General features: G+C 40.3%; 1 protein-coding gene across 1 annotated transcript; it reads right to left on the bottom strand.

Annotated features, from left to right (window-relative positions):
* Positions 1–602: 602 nt before the first annotated feature.
* Positions 603–25769, bottom strand: LOC123508535. The gene is made up of 11 exons (XM_045262271.1): positions 25388–25769; positions 21203–21296; positions 19998–20248; positions 17708–18567; positions 16441–16645; positions 15913–16139; positions 15565–15737; positions 9484–9712; positions 8818–9070; positions 8307–8468; positions 603–7116 (listed from the first exon to the last, which is right to left on the bottom strand). Exons 2-11 carry the CDS (start codon positions 21268–21270, stop codon positions 6515–6517), a joined length of 3030 nt encoding a protein of 1009 aa, XP_045118206.1. The 5' UTR covers positions 21271–21296; positions 25388–25769; the 3' UTR covers positions 603–6514.
* Positions 25770–26644: the final 875 nt, after the last annotated feature.

Below are 26644 nucleotides of genomic sequence, written 5' to 3' on the forward strand. Positions count from 1 at the left end.
CCTATCTTTCTTAGATAACGCATTCCCATGTCACTCTTAACTGTTGTGTCCTAATTTAAAGAACAACATTGAAAAGCTATTGGTCATGTATTACGTTATACATTTTTTCAGGCATATCGGTTAAAGTACACTGAGCATCTAAAATCAGACATAATAGTACAATACCTCCACAACTTAAAAACATAATAGAGATGGAGAGACTGCTCATGACCCCATTTAGTCCATTCATTTTTTTTTTTTCTTTTCTTTTTCAGCTCGTTCACATTAAGAAGAGATCATCAACATTAGACTCAGGCGTGTCAGTAGAGGATGAGGCTGGCAGTGATGTAAGGGTTGATGATTCTTATTCTTCACTTTTATCACCGACTACCATTCCCGGGAAATTTGAAGTCTGACAGCACCTTTCAGACTATCATTCTTTGGACTTCAGGGATTTCAGAAATATGTTCATATGTACACAATGTTCGTAATTCAAATGTTCAAAAGTCAAGGAGTTACTGTAATAGGAATTGTTGATGTTTGTAGGCACACAATTCATACAAACTCCTCTCTCTTCCACTACAAACACAAGAGTTCAAGAGACCAACTCAATAAAAGCCACATTACAAAAAATAATTTTACTACTTCAAAACTCACATAATTTGACAGTTAATCTTCCTAGTTTTTTTTATGCATTTTAAAATCCCCCACTGAGAGGGGCAGGAAGCCGCCCCCACACTGCTAGCGCTCCACAATATCGAGGAATACCATTACTAACAAAATACTGGCATCACATAATGATGAATAATAATAAAAAATAACAATAATGGTACAGGTAATAAAGCTTACAGAACCCAAGATATATTAACCTCAAGAGTCAAGGGAGAGAAGTTCACGGAGCGACGTACGGTACGAACAAACTCTCGTGCTTGTGATGAACCCGAGGGCAGCCCGCTAGGCCGCCGCGCCAGACACTAGTACTGTACACTAGTCTCCCGCCCCCAATGCTAGATATAAATACAACTGCTTCTTCATTCATTACTGACATATCAAAATAATACCAAAAAAACTATATACGAAGTGGATGTCAGGTCACGTGGTATATGTAATGTTCATGGATATATAGTATGTATATTTATATATGTATATATATAGAAGGGTTGCCTCCACACATCTCCACTAACCCAATGAATATAACCTTTTTTTTTTTTCCTTTTTGCTCTCTAATCTGGCCATTTACAAATGAAAGAGAATATTTAATACTACAGAAATACTAAGCCAGCGTCAAACTAGCATTCTCTCTCTATTTCTCTTTCTTTCTCTCTCTTGTTCCTTTTCTATACCATACCAAGGGCAATGGCCAACCCTAATACCAACACCTTAGTACAAGAGAGAGAGAGTCAAGGTACCTCAGCACTCGACATCCAACCAACTTATGCAAACACAGCAACTGTAAATGTATGCTACATTTCCTTCACTCACTGATGACAGACACACACACCTCCAAGATAACAGAGAACACCAAGGGAGACCTACAACTATAGCCACGATGAACTCCTGGCTTACAGCTCCATCCCTCCACATAGCTTGTTTGTGTACATCACCCTGAACCGCTGGCTTTCACTATGATGATGTGAATGGTGCAAGAATAGATCATATACCAATATCTGCATGACCTTAGCTCACCATCTCTGACTATGGTGGTGGTGTGAACAGTGCAAGTATAATACAGGCCAATAGGAGTAACAAGGGAGACAGGGAGGGAAGGAGGGAGACACGTCCATTCAATACAATAAGAACTGAAAAGTAAGTACATATTTCAGCCGCCATTTTGTGGCATTGTTTCTAGAGTGAGTGAATGACATTTCAAACTAAGTGAATGGTGGAAATTTCAACACAAGTCAAGTCTCTAGCCGGGAAGCACACCGTACAAACACTTATCGGGATGTACACACTAAGGCCGAGATGAACGCAACGTATACGTACACTGGGTTGAGGAAGGAAGAACTGAGTGCTTGCATTGACGGAAAAGGAATACAACAAACGAGTTAATGATAAACAGTGACTACGCTAATCAGGAGTTTGAAAAATATATATACTGGAGTGTGCAATATTAGGTTAATGGATGAGCTAGCTTCTTCTACCCAAACTGCCACGACTGTCATACCTTAATGCCCATGTTTTTGTTCCTCCTGCACACAACACTATTTAATCACACTCCCTGATGATGGACCTGCTTTCAGTACTGTACACCACTGCAGCACATCAGACATTTGGCCTCCTTGCAATAAACCAAATTGTGATGAAATGCTGCAAATAATCACATCTTTTCATAAAAGGAAACTGCAATGCCAGGCCACTGTCCGTTCCGAGCCACTACATCTCTTGCAGCAACAGACCAACCACAAGACTGTCATATGCAATGCCCTTAAAGGTTTACTTGAACTACGACTCTCCAGCACAAACCTCGTGCCTGGCCTGGCCTGGCTGAGAGGCTGCACTGCACTACACTGATAGACCACCACCACGTCATCTCATTATAGGTTACATGCTGGGGACAAACTATGAAATTATACACGACACTTATGCTCCTTTCCTTTTCTTGCTACTATTAATTGTATAAAACCATCTTACTACTGACAGAAAAATGCAATAATAATAAACTAGAAGCTCATTTCTTACAGACAGAATTACTGAGTGTATGTATGTAGACCACAATTTCTTTTCAAGGAAATAGTACAGGAAAATTTATGAATAGCTATGAGGATGATTCATGAAAGTGAGGCACTGGTGTGAACCTCAGCACGCCTGACCATCAGCGTGACGCAACACCCAACGTAACTTTTGTTCAAATCAAAATATTTCATCCACAGAATAAAATCTATCAAGTCAGATATATTTCTGCAGAATCAGGGACACTTGGGTGATTTTATATTTGTTTGTTTGTTTTTCTCTTGTTTGTTTTAATTCCTAAGTCTGCAATACAGACCGAGGGTTGAAGCAGACATGGCTTGTTTTCAGCGTTCTGCCTCGTGTTCCTTCTATCATGCGATTGCCAAGTGAGGCAGCAGTCTCCTTGCCACCTCTACATATTCCACACTTCACTACCATATGAAAATGAAGATAAAATACATGTACAATAACATTTTCAACATCAGATTCAAAGTGTACGGGAATTATGCAATTACAGATTCCCCACCTTAGCATTCCAAGACACAAATCTGAATTACCTGATGGCTGCCAAGAAATTCCACTAAGTCTTACTCTCCACAAAACCTACAGTACTTTAATTGCCATTTATCTCTAACATTAATAATAAATCAACTGAAGACATTACATTTCCATATACATACTGTACTGCATACATCAGTACAGTGTCATCAAGAGCCACCACATTCCCCGGAGCTTTAGGGTAAGGAGTCCAGTCTGTGCAAATCTATAGATATTCTCATCATGAATATAAACTTATTTCATATTTACTTTTTTCCTCTATTTCAACGAGCTAAATTATTTGTTGTAATTAACATGATTTCATTAATGACAAAGAAGTAGAATATGATTTTCTTGGATTCCATCACCCCTTCCCTTCTACATACTTAGCGAGGCTCTACTGAAACTAGAATTTCAAGGCTGGCATCAAGCTCTGAACACTGTTATTTCTCAATGATGTGAAGCTAAAATCCTCTTGGTTCCAGCTTGAGCACTGTGTTGTACAGAAGACCTGCAAGACTCTACAAAACCATGAAACATCCATGCACTCTTAAGGCATCAACTGCCAAGATACTTGCAACAACAGCTCATGCAATTTCACTGGTAAGAACAAGAAGCCAGACTGTGTTTAGCACCAATAAGATTCAATGGTTCCACAACACAGTGGCGGGGACGGCAACCACCCTCCGCTGCACTGTGTTGTGGCAGCAACCAGCAAGTAGGAAGAAACCAACTGTGAAGGACAACATTGTATTTCCTTTTATTTCTGAGGAATGAAGGGGGTGGAGAGAAAAATGAAAGACCCTGGTGAAAGAATGGAGTGTAGCATGAACTTGGAAAAGCAAAAAGCTAGGTTTTGTTATTTTCCAAACCTCCAAAAGCTACAATGGGGCCAGAAACACCAACCAAGCAAAGCCACAACACTGCAAGGGTTGAGGAATGGTTAAGAGAGGGTGAAGGTGAGGTTAAGTCTAAACTGCAACAAGAAGCATTCACCTAGTAACATCAACAAGCAAGGTAAACAATAATAATAATAATAATAATAATAATAATAATAATAATAATAATAATAATAATAATAATAATAATAATAATAATAATAAAGAAATGAACCTCATGATGGAAATATTTTCTTTTTTTTTTTTTGTTTTTTGTTTTTTGGTTTTTTGTTATTTTTTTTTTGCTAACCTGGTCTTGTATTCTCCTTTGATTAGAAATCACGTTGTGTCTTTACGTGTTTATCATTGCCAGTATGAGAAAACAATTACACCCTTTCCTTTAGGTATGCACTAAATACCTCCACGCACAGAAGAGAACAGCTCAATAAATAATGAATTAAAAGTAGCAGACGAGAATGCAAGTGTATGTAGTATAATAACAAAAATAAATGTTACCCTATCCACCTTTATCCTACAGAGTACAAGTTATCCACACACAAGACACACTCACTTTCTCTTCCTCTCTCTCTCTCTCTCTCTCTCTCTCTCTCTCTCTCTCTCTCTCTCTCTCTCTCTCTCTCTCTCTCTCTCTCTCTCTCTCTCTCTCTCACACACACACACACACACACACACACACACACACAAATGCGCAGTGCATCTAATTAACAGGAATGGCGAAACAATGACAGGCTGATGATGGCTGGAAAACCAAAACATTCCCAGCACACCCCACTCTCTTTGTACCCAACACAGATAGTGATGTTTACATAGAAAAAAATCACAGAACAGACTAGTTTTCATAAGATCGGTTTTGCTGGCCATTACAAACTAAGCATACACGCATAATAATGTAAGAGTATACAGTGGAAAATAAATCATGTGAATGGAAACAATATTGAAGATGGGGTGATGTGCTATGAATGAAATGAACTACGGCTGAATATCTCCTCCAAAATACACTGGAATCCTTTAATGCTCATACTTTTTTTTACGACAACATACACACGCATAACCTCTCGTTGGAGGATCATCTCTCTCACACCTGCACTCACCACTGCCACCAAAGATCCATGCCACTCACTCTCACCACTCTCACATTCAGACTTCAATGTACAAGATCCTCTCAACAATTATGTTTAAGAGACCTTGACAAGTGATTGCCAGCAAGAGAATACTGAATAAATTAGACGGTTAAAATCTAACTCAAAAGAACGCGTGCTGAAGGCTTTGATAATCATAATCACATGCTCACACATACACACACACAGCATACGTCACACTAGCACAGTACACTTCCCTTCCCAAACACTACCTTTGTGCTCTCTTTAGTGCACCAGACAGGAAGAGATAGGAAGAGGGAAGGAGAACAGACTTGCAAACAACAGAGTGCCAACTCTTGATCAGCTGCGCTCTTACTCTCTAGCCAAGTATGCCAGTAAAATAGACCATACGGTATTACAAACGCCTACTAGTGTTGAAATTAGGAAGTCATGCTGGCTTAGAACATGCATCACCTGCTCACCATGTCAGTGATCAGTGAACCAAATGAGTGTGTCCTTGTGTAACCAAATGCAGGGGTGCAGAAGGAGTGTTAGAGCAAAATCCAATCCTCAGGGGGATAATGACCCTTTAGAAAGTTAATCAACAGCAAGAGCAAGTCTGTTAGCTTGCTGAGATGGACGTGAAATAACTAAAATGCTATGAAACATCAAAACTACACAAAATTCCCATATGAGTGAAGCATGAATACTGTTAAATCAAACACCATCTACTCAGTTGATCGTTTGTGACTATGTGTAAAACCCCCTTGCTTAGCTCATATGACAGGAAAGATAACTCAATTGCTTCATCACCATGTGAATGAAAGAATCAAGTCGAGAACAATAACTGGTTACTGTTAATCGTTAATAATAAATAACAGCGTCAGAATTCATAACAACAAATGTATACCAAAAAATGCAAGATTGCAGTAAACTTCTGGCAATGAATTACATCTCAACCATAAAAGATGTCCTCCTACTACACAGTTCTGCATGACTGACAGCTCCTGGACACAGAGAGAACGACTCCAGCAGAGGTTCTTCAGGCGTGACAGAAACACAGGACTCAGACACTAGTGAACTCAACAGACCAGTCCTGACCAATGCCACTCTTGCCCCTTCACTCTTGGCAGCAGCAGTAGCACTGACACTTACACCCAAGTTGAAAAAATACTGCTAGTAGTAAAATCGCCATGTGAAATTTAAAGTTTCTGTACAAAAAAGCCTTAACATCAGTAAAACGTTAATCAATCGAATGAAACCTGATCTCGTAGTATATGTATGTATCTCCAACACTCAAGTCTTCCCCAGGAGGCAAACTGTAGCCCAAACAGCATTCTACAGAGCCTACTTGAGGGGAGAGAGTGTGGAAGTCTCAGCCCCTACCAAGCTTCCAGCCCGCTGACCCCCAAGGTTCACTTTGCACTCCCCTCCTAGGTGGCTAGAGTCAGTCAAGTCCACACCAGCCTGCCCCACCCCCACATCACTCCCTTGAGACATGAGGGAGCTGTCACTCACATCCCCCACCTGGCCAGCCCCAACAGCCTCAGACTGCGTGAAGGAGCTACTAGAGGATGTCGGAAGGTCAAAGCCCGGGAGGTTGAGGTTGCTCTCCTGTACGATGTTGGAGAGTGCCTGGGAGATGGTGTTGAGTTCCTGCTGATTGAAGGAGGAGGAGATAATGGAGTCAATGGGGATGTTGCTGGCCACCAGCTCATTGAAGGTCGACTCATCTAGACTGAGTGTTGTGCCTTCCTCGTTGAGCGGAGGGGTGGAGGATGAGGCAGCTGTGGGGGTGGGTGCTGGAGTGAGGGTAGCAGGGCAAGGGGAGGGGCTGTGGGCAGACACTGGGGACCTCCCTGAGTCATGACGGCCTTCGCCTCGACCAGTGCCCCTCTGCTCCCCCACAATCTCAACTTTCTCCTCAGAGAAGTCGCTCGTTTTGGCCTCTGCAGGATGATTAGTTTAAAGGTATATCTTGTTCTATGCTTTGTGAACTTACCACTAAATGCATGCACTTGCCATCATTTCAATAATAACTAGAGTACCACTGTCATCTACACTTACTTTTATGGATACTATAGGTTATTTGATACAGTGAACCACCAGATTATCATGTCTCCATGTTCTAAAGGCAACCGCAAAGTAATAAAATCCGCATTACATTGACACATCCTCTAAAATCCTTATCTATACTATGTCTCTATCAACAAGCAAACTAAGGAATAGGATTCTGGTAGTCATACCCGTGGTGTACAATGATCAACATAAAAAAAAATTACTGTTACAAGGTAAAAGATTGCATGGAAAAGTATAGGAATACCAAATATTAGTTAATTACTGTATATGCATTAGTGCAAGCATGGTGGTGTAGAGAAGTTGCTCAGCTTGTCACTTGGTAGTAGTAGGCAGTGAGCGATGAGAGAGTGTTCCAGCAAACTGGTAGATAGTTGTGGTGGAGAGCAAGCTGATGGATGGATGGTCATTATGTGGGGCAGAGGACGTCTAGATAAAGCATTAAACACTGTGCGGTGATAAAAAGTAGGAGGTATCATCCATTTTTAGCTGTATAATAGGCTGGACTATTTTTACGTAGCCTAACGTAAAGTAAAAGTTTCTTCTACTGTAACGGTGAGACACAAGCACTTTTTGTAAGAAGACAGTGAGCATAAACTCATCCTGAGTTGCTAAGTATCATTTCAAGATGTATGGGAGTAAAATATAGGTTGCCAAGTTTAAAAATAGCCTTCTCATCAAATAATGCAAGTCGCAGTTAAACGCTGTTCTTCATATGATGTACGTCATAGTTTACCAGTTAAACTGGCTACTGGTAAAGTTTCACCCAATTGTGTGCCACCTACCAATACATTCCATTACTTCCTCAACTGAAGACACAATTTAGCTTGTATTTCATTAAATATAATAGCCAATTTTTTCACATTAAAGTAAGATTTCTTGTGCTGTAGCAATGGTTGGGTTCCAATGAACAAGTGTAGAAGTGAACTGGAAATAATTGAACCATGAAAAACTGGGGGTTCACTGTACACACCTTTACTATCACAGCCCTGCTGCACACAACACTACAACTATGAAGCTCACCTCACCAGGCCACCTTTCCCGCTGGTGCCGGCTCACTCACCTGGAGCATCAAAGAGCTGTGTCAATTCATGGTCAGGGATGCGGTTGAGGACATCCTGCAGGTCTCGTGGGTCAAGGAGACGAGAGGCAGCGTCCAGACCCTCCACCATTCCTTCCATGTCCTCCTCTAACTCACTCTCCTCATCCACCTCAGCCACAGAGTCTGATTGGATTTTAATCAGTGTCAGTGTGGTGGAAGAAAATAAAGGAAAATATTCATCACACTCTAATATCTTTAATAGTGAGAACTGTTTAATGCTTTATCTAGACATATAATTTCAAAGTACCTTTTTCAGACATACTTGTACATCATAAAAGATTAAATAAAGGAGAATTTGTATTATAGCAATTCTATTTTGAAGTAAATTTTGCAATGCTATTACAACAAAACTCATTCACTGAATCTAATATGCATCATTACATCCTATGGAAAATATACAGCCAATGAAAAACAAAAATGAAGACAGTCATCTATTCTAAGACACATCAAGTTTCCAATGTGAGAGCCTCACCCGTGCAGGAGGCAGTGGAGAAGTGCGGTGAGGTCTGCGGTGTCGTGGGTGAGGGCTGAGGCGAGGACAGGGATGATTGGCTGGCCATGGGTGGCCGCACGCTGGTCGAGGGGATCACAGAGGACGAGGAGTTGGAGGATCTCCGCCGCTTCTTGCTTCTTTTGCCGTACCTCGAGAGAATCGGCATCTTGTTCTTCTTACGAGATCTCTTGGGCTTTGAGGTTTCATCAGTTGGAGTTTTGGCTACATTTTCCTGCAACACGTGTGTACATCATGACGCAGATAAAAAATGGTGCAAACTACGAAGTATGTGACATCATACAACTGCTACTACCCACAAATGCAAAGCTTGAACAACTTGAATCCTACAATATTGACCAAGAAATGATGAAGCAATTCATATTAAATACTCAAGAGTATCATGAGTAACAATGGGTTCTTGAAAGTAATCATACACAGTACATAGCTTTGCAAGTGGTTGTTATACATAATTTCCAAAAAATAATATTGTATATGTAATAGTTTTACAAGTAGTTGTGATATTAAATGCTTTTCAATAAGTAATAGAAGTAAGGAAAGAAAATTTTATATGACAATTAAAACAAGCAAAGACATGAAAAAATCAGGTCACACACAAGACACAAGAACTAAGGATCAAAGTCTGACCTGTGTTTTGCTGTGCTTGTAACACAGTGGAAGCTCATGGGACACATCAAACACGGGTACCCGGCAGAGTGTGTTGTCCGGGTGGCGTGCAGTGCAGTGGGTGAACAACTGCTGGTCCACATTGTACATGATGTGGTGCATGCAGTGGCGAGTGCCAGGCAGGGACGGCTCCCGGCACTCCCCATCCCTGTACACGCACGGTCGACGCACCAGCACCGAGGACATAAACCTGCCGAGGGGACGAACAAGTGATGATTAACAGTAAAACACACACACACACACACACACACACACACACACACACACACACACACACACACACACACACATGTTGCCATTACTTCCTGGTTGTTGGTACTGAATCATTAGGGAGCTTTAAAGGAAGATTAGCCATATCTATGGATGAGGATCATCTGTGGAAATAAGTACAGTCAACTCTTGATTAACACGAGGGTTATGTTCCTGCAGACATTGCGTTATTCAAAATTGTGTTATTCAAACATAATTTCCCATAGCAAACAATGGTAATAGCCAATAGGGTGGGGTTACATTCCTGGCCACCGGGAAAGCCTGCCTATTTTGGGGATTTTGTTACTCAAACCTTAAAAAATATTAATACATTACTAGGTCATGGAAACAATAAAAATACATGTTCTCACCTGCACATCTTTCTTGTACGGAAAATTAGAAAATTATTAATTCAACGTCATGTGTTATGTGATTTTATATGCCAGGAACATTATCCAACATTCATAATACATTTATTATTAGTGCATTTAACAAAATAAATCATGAGCATAATTTGGTGGTGGTTGGTAGCAGTGTTTGTTTACCATCACCTCAACTGATTGAGCCACGTAGTCCACACCAAGCTGCCTCACCGTTCCACCACAGGCAACATGGAAAATTTTACGAAGAGAACCAGCCCTATGGGGAGTTTTCAAAACTAATCCACCAGATGTCATCACTGCTACGTGTCCCTTGTTGACATGAACTAAATTATTGTTGTATTAAATCCCAGGTGCATACAGATGCATAGAACATTGATTATTATGATATTATTGACATTCTATACCTACTTTTAAATATCCTGTATGGATAATTTTGGGAGAAGTTAGTCAAAACAGAAATTTTTTTTTGTAATTATCTTGTAATACTGCTATCAATATCTTAAATACAGCATACTATAAGTCTAAAATCAATTGATTTGGACAATGAAAAAGGTAAAAACTTTGACTGTCCTATATGGTATGACCCAGCTTACTCAGTAACATCGTGATATATGGGTATAGTTATTTTCTTGGGGATTTTAGCATCGCTTTCATCAAGATCCCGAAGCGGCAAAACAATCGAGCAAAGAATAAGCATATCACTAGACAGCTGAAGAGTGAGGAGAGAGAAATGTGTGAGGCTTTCCTCCTCTTCATGGTATAGTGGCATGGACATTACAGCAGGAATTAACTATTTGTCCAAGAGTGTGTCTGTTAAGTTAAACAGGTGGGCAGCCCAAGTTGGCTTAGGCAGTAACACTCTCGCCAGGATACTCGAGTTGCCTATTCTTAATTAGAATTATTGTTTCCATTAACTAGTAAGTCAATCTGTGTGGTTTGGACTTTTAAGTGACACAGACATGTTGTTTTCATGTTTACTGTCAACTGGAGTAATACACTTCCGATCAAGGGAGTACTCTTTGGGAAATGTGGAGATGACCAAATAAGACTCAATGCTAGTTCACGAGAAAATCAATTTATAGACATTTTTTCATGAATAGGATTTGATTTTGCCTGTGTTACTACTTAAAGCAATTATGTAGAAAAATATATTATATTGACTTATTGCATCTGTGTTTATAGAATGACACTGCAGGTATGTTCTATATTACCCTGTGAGAGTGAATAGGATGCATACTGTGCTGCCACCTGGTGACAAGCACTATTTCTAAAAACTCCCCATTACTGCTGCAGAGTGTGATTTATTAATAGACTTGGTGAGCTAGGAAAAAGTGCCTCTAAATGAAAACACAGAGATGGCCTTAGCACGGGAGAGAATCTCCACCCTCAACTGTGTAGGCTATGGGAAGAGGAGCTACCTAACATAAATGGGTACTTATAATGCAATATTTTATTATTATTATTATTATGAGGTCAATGAAGGCGACCCACTGGAAAGCATAACTGCATAAACCCAAAGGCCCAGTGGGCGGCACCTCACCAATAAGTGAAAGGAAGTAACAGGAATGAACAACAGAATAGGAAGATTGGTAGAGATCTAAGAGGTAGTGAGTTCAGAGAGAAGAAAGGTATTCACACGTTTTTTAAATGCTTCAATGTTACTAGAATTAACAATCTCGTTGGGAATTGTATTCCAGAGTCTAGCAGATACTGGGAAAATTGTGAAGTATTACATCGATTCACAGACAAGGAACGGTCATTCATGATCAAGGATTGTCTTGTAGCACGTGCTGGTAGTGAAGGGGCAGGCAAATGACAATGCAACGGGTGGTTGGAATTAGACATGATTTTGAAGAAATAGGACAATGATCCAACCAAACGACGATGCCGAAGATTAATCTCAAGATTAGGAAGAAGAAATTTAATCTGGTTGAATGCTCTATCTAAAAGCTTTAAGTGAGACTCTGCTGCAGAGATCCACACAGAGTGACAATATTCAAAATGAGGCAGTATGAAAGAGTAAAAGCAATTTCTTACAATATCATCAGAGGAATATATCCGCCTACATTTGCGTAACAAACCAACTTTACATGAGACTGATGATGCAAGTGAACGCAAGTGCAACTCAAAAGTAAGTTTGGGATCAAGGGTGACTCCGAGTAACTTCAGAGACGAACAATTAGGAATAGGTACTTCGTTGACAACAATATCAGGGTGAACTGGGAAAGGTGTCCTTGATCTGCTAATAACCATACTATGGGATTTACTCGGGTTCAGTTTCATACCCCACCGATCACACCATGACAGAATCCTTGAAACATCTTGAGTGAGTACATTAGCGACTCTCTGCCTATCCTGTGGGGAAGGAATTGTCGCATATATAGTGGTGTCATCAGCATAAGCAACCATATTAGATTCAATCCCACACCACATGTCAGATGTATAAATAATAAAAAGAAGAGGTCCCAGAACACTTCCCTGCGGAACACCGGATACAACTGGATTAAAAGAACTAAGGCAGCCATCAACAGTCACACGCTGCCTTCGACATACAACTGTTCATAAGCTAAGTAGAATAGAAAACTTGGGAGATGGAGATGGAATGACTGAAGCTGGTGATGCAATGTTGTTGTTGTTCATAGGTTTGGTTCCAAATCACAATTTTTGTAAAGTAGGCTATTTGAATGATAACCTATACATTTTTGTTTCTAAAATCAAGTAGTTCACAAAAAGACTAATAATAATAGGTATTTATGCAAAATTTAAGAGAAGGTAATGACAAAGACATGAGTCTTGAAACGTCTCAGGTGGTTCCCCCCAGAAGCAGCATGGGTGCGTGTGACATCATCGAGTCAAGTTAACCCACATTATATCAAATAACTCACATTATTTGATCATATCTCCTTAAATATCAAGTCACATTCAATCAAAACCATGTTATTCAAACTCGCATTAATCGAGAGCTGACTGTACCACGTTTTCAACCATATAAGACACATCAACCAAATTATGGCTATGGATTCACCATAAAGCTATTCATTACCTTAATTAATTCACCACAATTTTATTCACATAAAGTAAAGCCATGGAGTAATGTGCTTCAGAGTTACAGCAATAGGAGAGGACCCAAACTCACATTGTAGGTGCCAGATCACTAGATATCATAATATTTCACAGAAAAAGTGGTCTACTAAATATCCAAATATTCTACAATCACATACCAAGATTTTACAAAGCCTAAGTATTGTTCTACAAATATCTATGACATAAACACTTAAATAGTAGAAATAAGGTTATAACCATGTGTTGTGTTTTTTTAATATCATCTATATTCCTGGGACAAAAATGGCTTAGTTACTCAATTAATAACTCAAAGTTAGTATGATACTTTCTTTCATTCAAGGCTACAAAACAAGAAACTATGAACATATGAAGCTCCATAAATTAGTTTATTTTCATAAATTAGAAATCAAAGTTAGATAATAAGATTGCCTATTACCAACCAATTTGTTCTGTGCAGACATTTATGGCATCACAGAGACCCAACAATGTTAACTAAGGGACAGAGGCAATCCTGGTGAATTATTTTTTGTCTAAAGGCATACCATGTTCAGACTATGGCAAGATACATCTTAGGCAGCTTTCACACCAAGGTGGCACGTGGCAAGTGGCAAGCAACATGACGTGCCATGTGAAAATGAACATCCAGAATCATATGAAACCTTTCACACTGAAGTGGCGTGGCACATCGCATGTGCCATGTGCAACGTGCCACGCCACTCAGGATCGGACTTGCCCGTTATTTTTGAATGTGCGACTTGCCACCCCGGACTGTGATGCCAAATTTTAATGGAACTTTGACTTGAAAACTTATTATCAGATGATGCACTATTACTTTTTTTATTTTGATAACAAACTATGCAATAATAATAAAACTTTTAGATGTATGACACATGTTGATTAGTTTTCAAGAGACTAGACAGATTTGAGCAAGCACATGTGACAACACTGCCCGTGAGAGGGATACGTAGCCATGTAGGACACAGTTGTCTTTTTGTTGTCAGTTGTCTTTCATGTGTGCTTTCGTGCATAACTACGAATATGCCTCTTCCAGACAAAGAACTATTTAACATAAAATACCAGATAGCAAAAATCTTTTTACACATTCGGTACAAAAGCTGGAACTTCTCTTCATTGAGCTCTAGTTGCTTTGCAATTACATAAACACTTTGAGCTTCTACATTATCTTTAAGATATGGATGTATCCAGAATTTCTTCCTTTTTCTTCTTCTGCGGGTGACTATAGTACCCATCAAAGCAACAATAACCTCCTCATCTGATCATGCCATCTTGCACACTGTGAAGTGAACTGCCGCCCTGAGACGCGCGGCGACGTGCTACCTTGGTCTGAAATCACCGTGCCACGCGTTACTTGTCACTTGCCACCAGCCATCTGCCATGTGCAACGTGCCACCTTGGTGTGAAAGCGGCCTTAGAGATGCAGTGATGAATGCACTGCAGCACCCATGGGCTATTTCAGTTTCGGCCTCAAATTTTCTTTTTTCTCATAAAGAAAATTGAACTGAACTGAACTGTGAAGCATAGGCGAGGTGAAATATGTGTGTCCAGATTTTGTGCTGTATTAGTCTCTAAAAATTAAAGGAAAATGGAAATTATTCCATAAGGCGCCTAAACAGCTTAGGTAATATGGCACCATTAGGGTTAACAGAATACTACATCTTCCACTGGATACTTTGGTTTGGCAAGATTCAAACCAGAGCTGCCTAGATAAAAGCTTGGTACATTAGGCAACTATATTTTGTTTTATATAATGATATTAGTCATATAAACTCAATAACTATAAAGAAATGCCATGGTAAAATAACAACAGAAAATACTGGGAGTAAAAGCATGGTAAATCAATAGATACATCATAATATAAAATTTAGAGATGACTACTCTGTACCACGAGATGATGCGGACCTTTTCCTGAATTAAACCGGCCAGCAAACACTGAAAACTCGCCAATTTGGATCCTCTCCTAATGGCTTTTATCTTTTAGCATCATTTTGGATAATAATCATAATCTAATAATTTTAAGCACTATTTCACTTTGCAATCATTATCTAATAACATATATTTCATTCATTCTAGGATCAAACAGTATTGTTTAAGTGTTACTTTGGTAACAGTAACCATAATTATCCTATCCATCTGGGTATAAGACAATGTTGTTGGTTTTTTTTTTTTTTGTGCCTTAAATGGTGGAAATATGATTATTAAGTTTTATACATACTGCCATGGGCAGGCCTGATGGCTTCTTGCACCTTCTTTTATCTTATGTCTTACAGATGTTAAAGTTCCAGAGAGAGGAATACCAAGCTTCCCTTTGGTCCCTTTGCATGCTCACCTAGATTTAACTTTTGGAGATTCCTGGTGTGCCTGGGAGGGGCGATAGAGGCAACAGGCGGCAGCAGTGAGGCGAGGGTGGGTGCGAGCTGTCTCCAGCAGCAACCGTGTGAGAACTCCAAGTCTGGCCACCTCCCGCGACCGCATGCCACTCCTCATCCGAGATGCTGACACCTGGAAACACCAACACACAGTTAAAGAAAGTATTTCCAGAGTTATTAAAATACTAAATGATGCTCTGCAGTTCCATAAACTCAGGCCATAGTCCAACCTTCACCTAGTCAATAAACCAATAGTTACAGAGAGCCAGATAAAAGTTTGGCCAGGCCATGGCCTCAGCAGTGTGTACCTGTCTCCTGCAGGAGGCGAGGGCGAGAGCCAGGGTGACGGAGCGCTGGCAGACGGTAGGGTTAGAGGAGAGACGGGGCAAGTGAGGCAGGTTGTTGGGGTGAGTCCAGCTCGGCTCCCAGCTTTGGTATGTGAGGTGGGCACCATCCGTTGGGTCTAGCCAGCCCTGCTGACTCCCACACAGCTCCTCAGCATCGCTGCTCTCACTCTCCTCACTCGTCTCAATGCCTAGTGATCACAGAGTTGTTCATTATTCTGTTAATAATGTAGGAATCTTATTGATTTGTCACAAAAAACACAAGAACACCCCTTAAAGCCTTTGTAACTACAACAAGAACCTTCTGAAAGAAGTGTAGGTGCAACACAAGTGTTTTAGAACATGGTCATCTGTGTCAGAAACTTCCTACTCTCTTTCCATACACAGACCACTCATTCACTGTACCTCACTGCTATTTCTGGTAAATGATCAAAACGATCCTTTCTATCAATCTCTGAACAATGAAATATAAAACAACACTGCAAGACTCACCTAAGGGAAAGAGATCGGATTTATAAGCGTAATGTTTTTCCCGAAGAGCATGGACCCGTAAGAGAGGTTGGGGGAGGGAGGCAGCAGCTGCACTGGAGAGGAAGGACTGTGGGGGCTGACGGGGGGGCAGCGTCACCACCCGAGGCTCCTGGGAGGACAAGGCAGCCAGGTGGGTGGTGGTGGTTGCTGTGGTGGAGGGAGGTGACTAGACTCCTGCCTGAAGACACATTGGAGGAGATGGACGAGGAGGAAGAGGAGGATGCTGTAACAAACAACAAAAGTTAATTCATGTCACACAGTATGGACAAGACATCAAAACACAGGCTTTTCTTATTACAGATACATTTGTTTACCAACAAAGTGAGAAACTGAATTTCCACAATAAAATTCCTTAAATTTCCAGAATGCAGAATTATTTGTTATTTGAACTTCTAGCATGTAGTTCTTTCACAACCTCCTGTCACAATGAAGTCTCTCTTTAAACTGACTTCTTTCCACCATCCCATGCAATGCTGCTTGTATGTTTGAAGAAAACCAAAGATGGAATTGGAAATGTATAAATGAAGGACCAGCACCACAAGCAAACTAGCAGTGGACAGCAATCACATTCACAAGGCACTCTCTCTCTAATAGCTTCATAGCTCTAGCAGCCTAGGCACCCTCACCTACAGTACATAGCTAATGGCAACGCAACCCTCTTCAAAGTAAGTAAGAGATGGTCAAATATTTTCAAACAATAAATTCTCATTGAAGAACCTGGTAAGACTGAGGAGACTGCAACTCCTCACCCACCACCTGCACCACTCACTTAGTGCTCATGACTGGCTGTTGTAACTTATCCTTTATCCTGCAGTTTTTAAGAACGAAGTTTGGCAATTTACCTAGAAAATGGCTGAAACTGTTCCTTATGGGTACACTAATCTGTTTATATTTATACATCTAATACAATTTTTTCCTTCATTCATATTTCTTAATTGTTCTCACACTGCAAACACCTAGTGTCTCTTACTTAGCTGCCCAAACTAAACAAACTTTTACACTTTCAGCAAAACCTCAGTAAACAATACCAATCAGGATAACCAATATAAGCTTAGTTAGATACTTCCTGATATATGTTTCATGGCTACTTCCTTGAAAATTATGATTCTAGAAATAATCAATGGAATGTTTTAAAGCTCAAATTTACAAGCCAGAAAGAAGCAATAAGGAAGAAAACTGAGATGAGTTTGGAGTGCACAAAGAAGGAAACAAGATCCCACTTACATGCAGTGAGAGGAACAGGCCTGGTGGTGGCTGGTTGAGGTAGCCTTGAGTGGTGGTGGTGGTGATGGTGGTGGTGATGATTGTGATTGTGGTGGTGGTGGTTGTGGTGGTGGTGGAGGCCAGCGCCAGGCGCTGCCATGTGTCGCTGACTGCCGCCTCCTCCTCTCAGCTGTTCCTCCAATATACTACTGCTGTTTGGAGCACTGCTGCTATTACTGTTACTTTTAAGACTGCCAGCACTCCTGGCTATGCTTGGTCCCTTCACAGGCGCAGAGGACTGTCCGTGGCCACCCCCAACTTCCGGCCGCACTCCCGATCGTCCGTGGCTGCCCCGCCTCTGTCCTCGCTCCCCACACTTAATCCTTGACCTAGAGGAGGCCTTGGCGGTCCCTCCAGCCTTGCTATTTGGCACTCCACTGCCCAGCTTGGCAGTCACCAGGCCCTTGGTGTTGTTGAAGATCTGACCCGTGGACACCACCTTGATCCTGGAGTCATCGGTCACAGTCTCCAGCTTCTTGAGAGATCCTGGCGCCAGGTTCTCTCGTAGGGTGATACCATTCTTGTGGATGCTTGTCCCTTCGCCTGGCCCTTGCTTGGTCAGGCCCAGTTTGGCTGACAGCTCGGGGTAAAGTTTTGTCATGTCAAAGCCGGAGCTCCTGAGCTCTGAAGTTTGAAGAGGAGTGGAGTTGGCACAGTTTTGCTTGGAGGAGTCTGCCTGTCCCCCTCGCTGCTGTGAGCCCAGGGAGCTCCCCAGCAAGCCCCCCCACCGCTCTCGGCCCCGGCTAGGCTGCAGGGCCCCAGAGGAGGCTGGGGACGGGGGCGTGGTGACGGGAGTAGCCGTGCTGCCAAGCCTCTTGGGGTTGACTGTCAACACAACGTTTATCACTGTCTTATATCTACCACCTCAACACTGTCTGCATGCCTGCCAAGGTGTTAGCAGCATATTAGGACATAAGTACATGCACACAAAACAAATATCTGCTCAAAAAAATATTTAAACTGAGAACTTCTCATCACCTGTTTCTCCTGAGCTTGTGGCAACCTAAACAGAAGGTGAGTCATGCAGAGAGTTGTAATGTGTGAGTCAAGTGTGTTAATGTCCTAACTAAGTCAATGTATGTACAGGAAGGTAAGAATATACTGTACATCCCTTCACAACTAACTCAATAATATGTTAACCATATCATACTAAAGGTCCTCCATTGCTTTCATAAAAATCTACCCTTAGACACAGTAAAAAGGACAATCAACATCATCATCAGCAAAATCAAGAAAGCTCAGGAATAGATGAGATAGTGATAAATCTTTGGTGCAAGTTTTTCTACAAATGTGCACAAATTCAGTATTAAGAAGCAGCACATGAATAATGGACAGCAAAGTTACAGCAGGTGCCTCTAAACACAAGCCTCCACCAACCCTCATGAAGAAAAGTGCTCCATCACCACAAAAGCAATACACATTACACACCCTTAGTCGAATACACTAAAGTGAATCATCTTGAACAAAACCCATATCACAAACTTATACTATATATTTCCTTCACCAAATCATCAATATTCCTTTTTTTTTTATACTACATAGGCTTTTCATGGGAACTTATGGGCTAAAGGGGGTATTTTTTGGGGTACCTCCTATCTCAAAGTCCACCCGCTAGGACACCGTTGCCCCGAGTGAGGAAGCCCAACCTACACTTGGACCATGGACAGGATTCGAACCCGTGCACTTGAAGACCCAGCGGACCCCAAAGCACGCTTGGTTCTACTGTACCACGGCGGCCCCCTGATATGCTTAACTAAACTAAAACAATTCCTTTCACAAACTTCAACTATAAATAACTTTGAACTGATTCTATAAACTAAGAAACTAAAACGCAAAATTTCTTGGAAACAAAACTACATAAAGATTTCCTCAGTATCAAAATCTTCAATACTACAACTGATTCATCAAATTCAAAAGTGTGTGGAACACAATCCTTCTCACACCTAATGATATACATTGATTTCCTGCCATGCAACTTGACTCTGCTTTGGTATGAAGCTGAGGAAACAATACCATATACTAGAAAAAAAAAAAAAACTTTGCACCTTTCCTGCTTTCAAACAACTTATATCCCTAGTAGACTAACAACTGGTATATGTACATTTTTTTCTTTGATGCAAAGAATCTTTCAATACTGACATGAATGGGGTTAACCTGAAGTGCAAATTTCAAGTCTTGTTCCTGCACAGTCACCTACACCACCAACATCACCTCCTCTGACAAGCAAGAAAGGTCTTCCCTCAGCGGCAACTCACCTTGTGCCTTGGGCCCATCTTTGAGGGGTGTGTGGGGGGAGTGAGGGGGCAAGGAGGGGGACTGTGGGGCCAGAGGCAGGGTATGGGGAGCGTGGGGAGCCTGGGGAGCTTGAGGAACCTGCTGCTGGCCTTCCCGAGGGGTTTGTTGTAGAGGATGGCCACCATTGGGGCGGGGCGGCCTTCCATGGTGGCCGTTGAGGATCTCTGCCCCTCGCGCCCGCTTGCCCGCCCCCTGACGGCTGCCGCCCACACTGCAGAAATACTTTCCTTCACCCACTGTCCAATACACTTCCACTCCTCACACTCAATAACTAACCCAGGAATAAATCTGGATAACCTATCAATTAATCTATTACTCATAACAAAACCAGCAAACTTTGTCATTTTTCTTCTACATTTCATGACATTTATTTCCTTTTCCTGGTGTTTACTGTTCAAGACATGCCTACTCTGTGCATAACTGGGCCAAACAACAACAAACTCTACACTACAATGGTTCAGGGAGCTTTTTCTCCTGCAGGAGGTGTCATATGCAGATGACTTGGTGCTGAATGCAGAGTGAGGAGGAGGCAGAAGCAAGGCTCAGAGGATGTTCAAGGTACATACGAATACTTGATTCTTTTATGAAGGTGGCAGTATTGAAATGAAGGTGCAATGCTATCATTTGTAGACCCTTTTTGTCTTCAGGATGATTATCATTTTTAGCAGAACTCATTGATTTCCTCTCTCTCTCAAAATAGGTAAGAGTGGCACAGTAAAGCACAATACTGATCAAATACCTAATGAATCTAAACTATGATATTACAAAGCTAACACAGAACGGGAATTGACGAGCGTTCAGAATCAGACCTACCATTTAATTCATCCCAATATCCAAACTATAATATAATGAGTAGTAAGTCAGAAAAGTTAACCAATGAGACTTCAATACTATACCCAACACCAAATCTATCCCACACCCAAATCACAATATGACAAACTTAACACACAACCAGGAAACAATGTCTTCAATATCACTACCACCAAATATATTCCACATCCAAACTAACAAAACCTTGACAAAACATGACAGCAAGACCAATTAACTCAATACATGATGTGGAACTGATGAAAGCAAAACTGTGCGAAGGATGCAAAATGCGTCACAACTCTGAATGGCTGATGAGGAAGTTCATACGCTAATGGGTGGTTGGTGAGTCACTTACCTCGGTAGTGGTGGCTGGGCCCAGGCGGGGGAAAGGAGAGGAGGCAGGCGGGGGCTCTCCTGCATCATGGCTACCACACTGGGGTCCCTCTCCCCTGAAAAAATTACACCACATTGGAACAAGTATTTATAGATTGCAACACAAGGGTAATTTTCCACTTATCTAAATATCAAACCACAAGGATTATTTTCTTTTGTGAACCATAAATTTCTAATATGAGAAGAAAAACCATAACACAAGGTTGATTTTCTCTGAAGGCCACAGACTTAGTTCCTAACATAGTAAAAACATCACAACACTGGGATGATTTCCTTTCAACAGCTAAAAGAGTGAGTGTCTGATGTGACAAAAAAAGAAGTTATTTTTAATGGAATTCAATATTTTTGCTGTCCGTATGATTTTTTTTTTTTTATTGAAATTCTAGGGTCTCTCTCTCTCTCTCTCTCTCTCTCTCTCTCTAAAATAAGTTATGGAAGTGTTAGTCACCCATTCTACACAAAGACAGGCGATGCAAACCCTAAAGTTCCTCCTTGATATAAAACAGTTCTCAACACAAGAAGATTCTGAAGCAGCAGCATAAAACTCCCTTGTATAAAGCACCCCAAACTAATTCATTGTTACCAGAGTAGCATTCCCCATTAGTCCACAAGTATACAACATGGCACCCACACAAACACACACACACACACACACACACACACACACACACACACACACACACACAACACACACAACAACTAAGATAATAGGAAAAAGAGTACTTAGAGGATATCTATGACCAAGATAGGAAAAAGTGTGCTAAGAGGATATCTTGATTTTTCCTTGTATTCTGGGTGTCAGAGAGATCTCAAGAAAAGTAGAAAACACACAAATAACATTACCTCAAGCAAAGTTGAAAAAATATATACCTAACCTGACCCCATGAACATCCTATCACTTTTTTTTTTTTTCCTAATGTAAGAGAAGAAATCTGAACAAGGGCAACAAAAACGATTAAACAGAAAATACATATAAAAAGAAGACTCAGGCACTATAAGAATAGATACACCTAACATAACACCATGACAATCCTGTCCACTAAAAAAATAAGTAAAAACAAGACACATGCAATGCAGAAAGAATTATACCTAGCTTGATGTCATGAAAAACCTAATGATTAGGGAAAAAGTTTAAAAAAGTAAGAAAGCCATTTAATTCTAACTCGGACGCTGCAGAAGGAATTATACCTAACATGACATTTCCCACATGACAATTATGGAAAATTAATGGTTAGGATGCCTCTCTCCTCACCTCAATGGACAGACCTTGCTTGCCACAGTGAAAGCAAAGAGGTACGAGGACTAGAGCTTATAAAAATATCCTCTTCTTGCAACTTTAGTCATGTGAGACAAAGTGAGGAAAAAAGATAGGAAATGGGAAAGGGAGAAGAAGAATGAGTCTATACTTTCATGTCTCTATTCCACACAAATGTATAAATCTTCTTTGCCTTAAGTGAAGAAACCGTCTTTTTGTAAGTTTAGTCAAGTCAGAGAGCAAGGAAAAAAAAGTGAGGAAATGACGGAGAGGAAGGATGAGACTATACTTTCATGTCTTATTTCCTGGTAAATATAACTAATTTGCTTCAGTCAAGTCAAAGAGGCAAGAGAAGTTAAATTAAGATACCCTCTCTCTCTCTCTCTCTCTCTCTCTCTCTCTCTCTCTCTCTCTCTCTCTCTCTCTCAAGTTTAGACACATGAAAGGAAGTGAGGAAAAACAGAGATGAGAGAGGAAGAGGAAGAATGAGACTATATTTTCATGGCTTAATGCTGGGTACAATAAAGTCAAAGAGGCAAGAGAACTAAAGCTAATAAAGATTCACTCTCTCTCTCAAGTTTAGTCACATCAAAGGATATGAGGAACAACACAGGAAATGAGAGATGGAGAGGAAGACTTACACTATATTTTCATGTCTCAATGCTGGGTAATAGGTGAATAATACATATTTATTCCTAGATGTATTTACACTGAAAGTAATTACAGTACTCAAACCTGCAGCATATTATTCCATTCATTTATTACTCATAGGCTTTTTCTTCTTAAATGTCTACTTTTAAAAGATTTAGTCATTCATTGATTTCATTCATTTGTCTTAAGCTTTTCTTCTTAAATGTCCAGCCTTGAGTGATTAAGTCATTTGCTCATTATTCTCAAGCTTTTTTCTTCTTAAATGCCCAATCTTGATCATTTCAGTCATTTGTTCATTACTCTCTAGTTGTTTTCCTTCTTAAATGTCTAGTCTTTATCATTTCAGTCATTTGTTCATTACTCTCAAAGTTTTTCTTCTTAAATGTCTAGACTTTATCATTTCAGTCATTTGTTCATTACTCTCAAGTTTTTTTTTTCTTAAATGTCTAATCTTTATTATTTCAGTCATTTGTTCATTACTCTCAAAGTTTTTCTTCTTAAATGTCTAGTCTTTATTATTTCAGTCATTTATTCATTATTCTCAAGTTTTTTTCTTCTTAAATGTCTAATCTTTATTATTTCAGTCATTTGTTCATTACTCTTGTTTTTTTTTTTTTTTTTTTTTTAATGTCCGATCTTGATTATTTCAGTCATCTGTTCTTTACTCTAACGTTTTCTCTTAATAAATGTCCAGTCTTGAGTAATACACACACTAATACTTCCCACAACAAACACAGAGTAACCAGCAAACCAATCATAACTTCACCAACAAACACAAAATAACCACCTATGCACACTAATACTTTCCTCAACAAACATTGGATAACTATGCAAATTAACACTGAAGGCCAAAGAACACATCTCTAACACAGAAATCACAGAATGTACACTCTAGCGAACTTATTCCCATCAGAAAACACACCTCAAAACACTCATTACCAATAGAAACACAGAGAACACACCATTAATGTACTAACTGATTTAAGGGAGCTCAGATATTGCTAACACAATATTTCTCACCCAATAGACATTTAAGACGTACACAATTTACCTGATGAATCCAAAATATACGCACATCTTACCCAAAAAGACAAAAAATACATCAATCTTAACCATTCTCTGCCCCACAAGACCTAAAAAATGCAGTCTTACCCATACAATTATAAAATGTATATTCTTCATTTATATATTCTGAAAAAAACACACTTTTACCTATACAAACCTATTCAGTCAGAAAATACATAAGCCTTAACTACAAAATCACAAAATATACCCTGCTTACCCATACATTCCAATACCTTAGACCTTTTTACCTACAGAATCAGAAAACACACTCCTTTTATCTATACAAACTCATAGTCACAATATAAACACTCACCACCCACAGAATCACACACTATACCCTCCTAACCTATGCAACCCAAGAATACACGCATTTGTTACCTATTGCATAACACAGCACATCTCCCTTGCCTATACAAACTCAGGCACTCAGAAAATATACCTACCTAACCCAAAGAATCACTAAATATACACTAAGTACCCATACAACCCCAACACATACACACCTCACCTATACATTGAAATACTGACACTTCCCCCCTTAGTACGCAGTCAAGATATACGTATTCTTAGAAGTCAGGTTCTGTAGGATCTAATTCACTTGCAGGGACACAGGAATCCCTAACAACACACCTGCAATTAAGTCCAACAGGTCATAGTAACCAAACCTGCCCACACCTGCAGCCACGACCCAAGATATACAAGAATAAGACGAAATTTCACCCCAACACCTCAATGGAAGTCTGTGTACAGATGTGGCCAGTTGTATATTTTCACCTTATTTTATTAACTCACGAGAATATTAGAGTAAATATACCCCCCTTATTACCCCCTGCCCCCTAAGGATCGACAGAGAGGGAAAGGGAGGGGGCAAGGGGGGTGTTTCCATGGCAACCTGACCCCCCTCCCCCTCTGACCCTACATAGAGGACCTCCCCCCTTAGCCAATCTAGTCGTGTATTTCATGCCCTTATTTTACCCCTTTCCCCTTACCCCTCACGGCTTTAGGTAGGTTCCTCTAGTTCTCCAGGCCCTGAACTACCAGTGGCACCCTTAGGATGTACCCTAGGAGTGAGAGGGAGTGAGAAAAGTGAGAGGAAATGAGAGAGGGAGAGGGAGTCTGAGGTCATATTTTCACCTCTCGATTCTGGGCAATTGGTGAACCTGCTGGCATATTTACCTTATCCTGGAGCATTTTTAGGCCGCCTAGAGCCTGCACGGGGTACTCTGGGTGGCGGGTGGAGGCGAGAAGAGGCTATTTAGGTATGTAGGGTTGGGCTGCTGGCTAGGGCTGGGGAATGGCGGCCGCGCACCAATAATGGGAAGCCCTTAGTGTAAAAGCCCAACCCGCCCCTTGACTCGTCCCTCTCCACTCTTTCAACCCTTTATTTCTCTCTGATCTAAACCTCTGGGCCCCTTGCTTCTCTCCCCTAGGTGGACTTTAATACTTCATCCTCCCATACATAGGTGGTATTTAGGGTAACATGTCCAGGTTATGGAGATATTTGGGTTTTTGTGGGCAGCCCTCACTCCGGCGCATCTCCCAGTGATTTGCAGGCATGTTGGTTAAGATTCCAGGTCCTAATTCAGGGGGTTTTAAGGGTTCTGGCTTTGTATGTGGACTTGTTTCAAGGACTTATGTTTATTTTAAGGGTCAGCTTCACAGTGGGTAGATAAGAAAGGGCGAAATTTAGGTACTTATGGTGGGACTACTTCCTCTCGCGCTTGAGTGCTTAGTCCGCGCGCCATTTTTGAATTCTTAGTCTACGTAGTTCATTTTCTGTTGCTGGTAATTAATTGTTGATAATAATGAGAGATGATGATAGAAAAATTGTGTCAAAATTAATGGTGATAATAATAATGATGAATAATGGTGGTAGTTGGTGTTTGACAGAATTTTGTTTTTTCTATTTTTTATTTATTTTTTCCATTAATATTCAATGGTTAATAGTAATAGTTGGTGATGAAGAAAACTACAGTAAAAATTTGGTAACAATACGGATGGTGAACAACTGTGATACTGATTGAATTTTTTTATTTATTCATTTTTTTATTTGATTTATTTATTACTATTTATATTCGATGGCGTCTCTGGTGTGTTCAATATGATATACTAACAAATAAATGTTGCTATCAGGAAGTATATCTTAGTTATATATTTTTCCCCTTGTTGTATACACTACTACAACAAAACAGTTATATCAATCAATCAGTCACCGATTTGCCTGTTTTCACACATCAATGGATTACAATAGATTAATAAACGAATAAATAAATAATACCCCTTCATATAAAAAAAAAACGTAACAAACATCCTTTATTCTACCTACAATATAATAAATAATAAACGTAAATATTAATGAAAGATATAAGGAAAAAAAGGATAAATTGTTACAAAAGTTAGCCAATTTAACATATACTACCTATATATGCTTTC

Source organism: Portunus trituberculatus, chromosome 25, assembly GCF_017591435.1.
Source record: "Portunus trituberculatus isolate SZX2019 chromosome 25, ASM1759143v1, whole genome shotgun sequence".
Lineage (NCBI taxonomy): Eukaryota > Metazoa > Arthropoda > Malacostraca > Decapoda > Portunidae > Portunus > Portunus trituberculatus.